This window comes from Aphidius gifuensis, linkage group LG6 (assembly GCF_014905175.1).
Source record: "Aphidius gifuensis isolate YNYX2018 linkage group LG6, ASM1490517v1, whole genome shotgun sequence".
Lineage (NCBI taxonomy): Eukaryota > Metazoa > Arthropoda > Insecta > Hymenoptera > Braconidae > Aphidius > Aphidius gifuensis.
Window position 1 is genome coordinate 16,561,113 of NC_057793.1, and position 7,552 is coordinate 16,568,664.

At 27.7% G+C, this 7,552-nt stretch overlaps 1 protein-coding gene across 4 annotated transcripts; it reads right to left on the reverse strand.

The window, feature by feature from the left end:
- Nucleotides 1-1,694: 1,694 nt before the first annotated feature.
- Nucleotides 1,695-6,850, reverse strand: LOC122859593. 4 transcript variants are annotated; one of them, XM_044163285.1, is made up of 6 exons: nt 6,728-6,850; nt 6,597-6,660; nt 6,428-6,517; nt 5,733-6,336; nt 3,537-3,761; nt 1,695-3,151 (listed from the first exon to the last, which is right to left on the reverse strand). In XM_044163285.1, the coding sequence occupies exons 1-5, from the start codon at nt 6,847-6,849 to the stop codon at nt 3,655-3,657; spliced, it is 987 nt and encodes a 328-aa protein (XP_044019220.1). In that variant the 5' UTR covers nt 6,850; the 3' UTR covers nt 1,695-3,151; nt 3,537-3,654. The 4 variants fall into 4 exon arrangements, with proteins under 4 accessions (XP_044019220.1, XP_044019217.1, XP_044019218.1 ...); XM_044163282.1 differs by having other exon boundaries at nt 3,537-3,903; XM_044163283.1 differs by having other exon boundaries at nt 6,597-6,850.
- Nucleotides 6,851-7,552: the final 702 nt, after the last annotated feature.

Sequence of the window (7,552 nt, forward strand, 5' to 3'; positions counted from 1 at the left end):
CAATTTTTTTTTTTTTTTTTTTTTTAATGTCGCTCATCGACTTTGAATATTTTCCATTTAAAATACATGTAAGCAAAGTGTTCATTTTATACTTTTGTTCATAACTTTATCAATTTTTAAGCTAGAGACTTGGAAATACGACCATTCGAAAGCTTAAAAAAAAAGCTTTGAAATACATATTGGAAAAAAAATTTTTAATCATCTGTTTCGCGGCTAGAAAACTACGTAAACGTTTATTTCTAAACAAACGATAATTTATTTATTCGAAGACCTCTGGGCATTCATATAAAATTAAAAATTCGGCATATAAGATATAGTGTCTAAAGCTTTTTTAAGCTTTTTAAATAATCATCTTGAATTGAAATATATTGATTATTTCGAAAGTTATGATTTTTTGAAACACCTAACCGAAAACAGCATTCATTCGTTTATAAAAAAATTGCACAAATAACATTGTTTTTTTTTCAGTGTTTCAAAAAATCATAACTTTTATAATAATCAATAAATTTCAATTCAAGATGATTATTTAAAAAGCTTAATCAAAAAGCTTTAGACACTATATTTTATATGCCCAATTTTTAATTTTATATGAATGCGAAGATCTCGAATAAATTTTATCGTTTTATAAACGTTTATAAAGTTCTCTAGCCACGAAACAGTTAATCAAAAATTTTTTTTCAATATGTATTTCAAAGCTTTTATTTTGAACTTTCGAATGGTCGTATTACCAAGTCTCTAGCTCAAAAATTAATAAAGTTATAAACAAAAGTATAAAATGAACATTCTGCTTACATGTATTTTAAATGGAAAATATTCAAAGTCGATGAGCGACATTGAAAGAAAAAAAAAAAAAAAAAAAAAGAGTAATAGTCTTTGTGTTAAATACTAATATTTTAGGGGGTGGGAGAGAAAAAAAAAGAATTTTTTTTTTTTTTGAAACGGTCTAATATATATTGTAAGCTTGGGCTTTTTTATATTTTTATTTTCTTTTATCGTTTAAGGGATTTGGACGATTTTTTTCGGAATATGAGAAAGAAATGAAATTTATACAGTAGATTTTTTAAATACTAATACATTTTATGTGATTTTTTGGTAATTGTTTGGAAGCTCGTTTTTTTTTTATTAATTTTTAAAGTTGACAACTTTTAACATTGGCTCTTATGGAGAATGCGATTTTCGTCAAAAAAAAATCCATTAAAATACCAATATCTCCAATCGACAATATGACATCATGAAAAAAAAACTATCGGGTTATAAAATGAGACAAAAGAAAACGTATAGAAAAAAAAAAAAAGAGGTTTGGAGCATGGTTTTTTTACAATTAATAATTAAAGTATGAAAAAATGGATTTTTATGAGGAATTATTGAAAAATCACTAGAGACCTCTTGCGGATGACTTTTAGAAACACAATATTTCTATGAGTGCGAAAAAGACAAAAAAAAGAGAAAAAATGTTGTCTCTCTCTTCGTTTCAAAAAATCGTCCAAATCCCTTAAATATAAAAGCGACCAATCTTACTAGTTTAAATTTATCAAATGGATATGCAATGAAATTTACTTTAAAATATGAATATTAATCATTTAAATTTACCCTGAAATTGAGTGGATGTAAAATAACAATCAAACAGAATTTTTATATTTTAATATACGAAAATTAGTTGTATTTATTCAAAGTATTATGCCCTAATCATTCATACAAAACACACGCATACTCATACCAATATAACCTGACTGGTGATTGAAGTTCTTGATGTTAAATTGATGATGCTGACGATGATTCGTTGGCCTTGGAATGCTTGGTTGATCAGACCAAGTAAATGTCCAAATATTTGATGTTGTGTAATTACCAGCAATGAATATTATTGATGTTGAATAATTGCCAGCAATGATAATTGTTGATGTTGAATTGATTTTATTTCTTCAACGCTGATGCAACAAGTTTTATTTTTGAGTAATGGCGGCGTGATTTATGGAAGGACGCCGTCCTGATTCACGTCGTCGTTTACCAAGTTTTGATTTATTGCTCAGCTTGTTTAATTGACAATTTTTGTTGTGTACACAATATATTTTATTTAATTAATGACAATTTGATATTGATTGTTGTTTTACAACAATCAATTAGTTGAAAAATCAGTTTAATATTTTAGATTCACAATTCAGTACTTGGATTTATTTGAGTTGGCTTGGCCAACTTAATATTTGCCAGCGTCTTGCTTGCCAGCCAAGACACAAGTGTACGGAGCACACGTTCTCCATAGCCAAAACTCCACTCTCTCTCTCTCTCTTCTCCGTCTCTCTCTCATCAATTCTCACACTCACGCATCATACCAGGTGGCGCACCATCGAGCATTACTATCTCGCTACAATATTGTAGAAATTATATATGTTTGTGAAAAATATTGTACTGGAATATTTGGTTCGACATCTAGATTTGATCGTTGACATGCTAAAAAATCATTGGGTTTCAATTTTTGTATAACTGGCTGCCCTGTGAGTTTAACTTCACCTAGATCTAAGCTAGCTTTTGGTTTTTGTTTTATTTTCAACATATCAGCAAGACAAGCATTTATTTCATGAGTCAAGTTTTCCTGACATTCAAGTTTCATGTTTTCAATTGCATATTTCAACCGGAAACCATCACATATTTGTTTAGCTACACCATTGGAGCTTTTTACACTTTTTTTTATTTGCTGATTGAAATTTTCGAATATAAAAGCACTATGGGCCCATAAAGGACCAAGATCACGAACGCTTTGAGCCAAATGAGTGAGAAGATGAACATTGTACGACACTTGTTCTTTTCCATATGAACGTTCAACACCACGAACAAAATCGAGCAAACATTTTTCACTATAATCAATCTCATTTTTCTGAATTGATTCTTTCAACAGTATCGATACTCCATCAACTAGTAAGCTCCAGTGTCTGACAAATTTATTAGGAAAAATATCTTTCATTGTCACTAAACTATAATTGAGTAACCACAATGCAAGTTCATGAGCTTTTAGTTTTTTAGCATCATAAATTTGTTCAGGGACTCTAGTCTCATCTAATGTTGGTTGGTATGATTTAACAATATCATCAATTGTTGTTATAAATTGTTTAAAACATCCTTTGGTATGCCTCTGAGATTTGAACCATATTTTTGAGAACTAAAATAAAAATTGAATGGATAAATCTTAATTAAAATTGTTTATTTTACATATTTTGCGTAATGGAGAGAAAATAAAAATGTTTTTTAAAAAAATAAATCAATAAAGAAATATTCAATAATAAAATATTATAATAATTTATATGTATATATATAAATAATATATTAATTTGAGAATATACAAATAAATAAATTTATATTTTTATAAAAATTTATGACTCAATTTAAATGTATATTTAATACAATTGTATTCATAAATTTATATTTATTTATGGATGTATTTAAACTGAATTTGCGTTTATTCAAACTCGTTAATAAAATTATTATAAAATATTATATAATTTTGATAATTTTAAAATTATATTAAAATGTTTATATCAACAAACCTGGCGACAAATTCCCAGTAGTACTGCGTGCATCCAGTCTGGTGGCATTCCGTTGATCATGTTAAATTCTGGTACATCAAGCAGAGCAGATCTACCTTTCACACCGAACATCATACTATCAACGTGTTGAAAAAGATGATCGTGAGATCGTAGTCCCTTTCCATGTGGATATCCTCTTGAATTTAAAGGGTGAATATGTATCGTCCCCCTGCCTTTTTTCGCTCTCTGACCAAAATGTAAACAAAGACCACAGCCCCAATATCCATTAAACTGGGTAGTTCCGATGTTGATTTATACGAAATCAATTTTGCCAAAGAAATTAACATGTAGGGCAACCTCTTTTTCTCAGCCAATTCTTTTCCCATAGCTTTTTATTGATTTAAAAAAAAAAAATGGTCATAGGAAAAGAGGTAGCTAAGGAAAGGAAGTTGTCACATGTTGATTCATACGAAATTAATTGTGCCAAAGAAATTAACATGTAAGGCAACCTCTTTTCCTCAGCCAATACTTTTTCCATAGCTTTTTATTAATTCAAAAAAATGAATGGTCATAGGAAAAAAGGTAGCTAAGGAAAGGATGTTGTCATATGTTAATTTATACGAAATTAATTTTGCCAAAGAAATTAACATGTAGGGCAACCTCTTTTCCTCAGCCAATTCTTTACCCATAGCTTTTTATTGATTTAAAAAAAAAAAATGGTCATAGGAAAAGAGGTAGCTAAGGAAAGGAAGTTGTCACATGTTGATTCATACGAAATTAATTGTGCCAAAGAAATTATCATGTAGGCAACCTCTTTTCGTTAGCTAATACTTTTCCCATAGCTTTTTATTAATTTAAAAAAATAAATGGTCATAGGAAAAATGGTAGCTTAGGAAAGGATGTTGTCATATGTTAATTTATACGAAATTAATTTTGCCAAAGAAATTAACATGTAGGGCAACCTCTTTTCCTCAGCCAATACTTTTCCCATAGCTTTTAATCTATTTAAAAATATGAATGGTCATAGGAAAAAGGGTAACTGAGGAAAGGATGTTGTCACATGTTGATTTATACGAAATTAATTTTGCCAAAGAAATTAACATGTAGGCAACCTCTTTTCCTTAGCTCATACTTTTCCCATAGCTTTTAATCTATTTAAAAATATGAATGGTCATAGGAAAAAGGGTAGCTGAGGAAAGGATGTTGTCATATGTTAATTTATACGAAATTAATTTTGCCAAAGAAATTAACATGTAGGGCAACCTCTTTTCCTCAGCTAATTCTTTTCCCATAGCTTTTTATTGATTTAAAAAAAAAAAATGGTCATAGAAAAAGAGGTAGCTAAGGAAAGGATGTTGTCACATGTTAATTGATACGAAATTAATTTTGCCAAAGAAATTAACATGTAGGCAACCTCTTTTCCTTAGCTAATACTTTTCTCATAGCTTTTTATTGATTTAAAAAAATAAATGGTCATAGGAAAAGAGGTAGCTAAGGAAAGGATGTTGTCATATGTTAATTTATACGAAATTAATTTTGCCAAAGAAATTAACATGTAGGGCAACCTCTTTTCCTCAGCCAATTCTTTACCCATAGCTTTTTATTGATTTAAAAAAAAAAAATGGTCATAGGAAAAGAGGTAGCTAAGGATAGGAAGTTGTCACATGTTAATTGATACGAAATTAATTGTGCCATAGAAATTATCATGTAGGCAACCTCTTTTCCTTAGCTCATACTTTTCCCATAGCTTTTTATTAATTTAAAAAAATAAATGGTCATAGGAAAAATGGTAGCTAAGGAAAGGATGTTGTCATATGTTAATTTATACGAAATTAATTGTGCCAAAGAAATTGACATGTAGGCAACCTCTTTTCCTCAGCCAATACTTTTTCCATAGCTTTTAATTTATTTAAAAAAATAAATGGTCATAGGAAAAATGGTAGCTAAGAAAAGGATGTTGTCACATGTTGATTTATACGAAATTAATTTTGCCAAAGAAATTAACATGTAGGCAACCTCTTTCCCTTAGCTCATACTTTTCCCATTGCTTTTAATTTATTTAAAAAAATGAATGGTCATAGGAAAAATGGTAGCTAAGAAAAGGATGTTGTCACATGTTGATTTATATGAAATTAATTTTGCCAAAGAAATTAACATGTAGGCAATCTCTTTTCCTTAGCTCATACTTTTCCCATAGCTTTTTATTATACAACTCACCATCAAAAATATCCTCAATCGCATTTTCATTTTTCATTTTTCTTGTATTAAAATAATTACTTAAGTCACCTTCCAATGAAAATTTAGCTTTCAGCTGTTCAATTAAGGAAATATATAGAAAAATATTACCTTCTTTTATATTTTGTTTTTTGTCTATCTTACTTTTACAAGTATCACAGAAAATAAATCCATTTATATTTTCATATTCCTCATCATTAGACAAAAAATTGCTATTTCCAAGATATTTTTCACAAACTAGACAAATATGATGAATTGATACACCCATAGAAAAATTATTAACCATTTTTTGAAAAGTATACTTTGATATTTTTTTATAATTATTATTCGTAGCATGCAATATTTTTGAAAAATCTTCCATCAATGAATAAGTAGCTTCTTTATGGCGATATTTGAAAGCAGCCAAAAGTAGACATTGTTGAAGGGTTTGAAAATCATAATTACGTGAACAAGATACAGTGTCATTCATTAACGTTGCTGGATCATCAATATTAATCAATTGTTGCTCTTCGTGTAATAATTGAAAATCATCTTGAATATTATTTACTGAAATAAAACTGCTTGGGACACTTGGAGATTCAATACTCTGTAGAATTATTATATAGGTTATATAAAATATATGCTAAATAACAATAAAAAATATTTAAATAGAAAAAAAAAAGTATATGTTTACTCACATCTGCAGATGTTTGAGATGATATGTCGTAATGATGTAGTGAATTATTGTCTGACAATATACCAATATTTGTATTACTAATTGATTCATCCTAAAAAAGTATATATACGTTTTTTTAAACAATGGTAAAGAAATAAAAAAAAAACACCAACCAAACATTTTTTACTCACTGGAGATTCAAGTTGAACGTTTATTTGTTTATATGCAGGATATTCAAAACCTTTATTTTTTTCACTGGCAAAAAAGTTATCAATTATTTAATAATTTTAAAGAAAACCTCAATAAAAATCTATTTTATTACCATAATTTTTTTCTTTTTATCATCAAATCACGTGCTGTTCTTTCAGGTATAACGCCTTGTGAGCCAAAGGCTGCATACTGCATATAAGGACCTCTTCGTTTTTTATTTTTCAACGTACTCATTTAAAATATTAATTATTAATTTTAAAAAAATCACACAATATATCTGAATCAATTTATATATTTTATTTGATAATATAAGCGTCAAATAATAGTAAATAAACTGTTGTTTTTTATTTTATTGATTTTTTCATATCAAAATTATACATATGTATATATACATGTACATATGTATAAATAAAAAACATTTTAATATGGATAAATAAAAAAACAAAAGACTGATGCTACTCATTGACGCAAACTTCACGTTATTGATTTTATTTAATTATACCTCAAAAGCATAAGTGGTTGTGATTACTCGGGTGTCAAATAAAATTAATAAATAAAATGCCAAAAATATATCTGGCTTTAGTCAAATGGATTGGTGGAAAATACCATGGTACATACACGCCAGGTGTTCCAATTACCTGGATAGAAAACTTTCAAAGAAAACAGTTTAATAGTGAACAAAATAATGAAAAAATTTACGTTCTTCAATGAAAAGAAAAAAAAAGTAAGAAAAAATATGACGTCAATGTAATCATGGTCTCAGGTAAGCTGAATTCTTTTTTTTTTAATCAATATAAATAATATATAAATTTTCAATTAATATAAATATATTTTCTATTTGTACACAGTAAATATTTTGCGATATTTTAAAGTTTTATCGAATAATTTTTCATTATGATTATCATCTATAATAATAATAATAATAATATTTTTTTTT

Excerpts from the sequence above, each read along its gene's own strand:
- LOC122859593 (XM_044163282.1), bottom strand. The coding sequence starts at position 6,849 with ATGAGTACGTTGAAAAATAAAAAACGAAGAGGTCCTTATATGCAGTAT. Across the intron at positions 6,337-6,427 it reads CATCTCAAACATCTGCAGAT|AGTATTGAATCTCCAAGTGT; the intron begins GTGAGTAAACAT and ends ATAATTCTACAG. Across the intron at positions 3,904-5,732 it reads GATTGAGGATATTTTTGATG|CTATGGGAAAAGAATTGGCT; the intron begins GTGAGTTGTATA and ends ATCAATAAAAAG.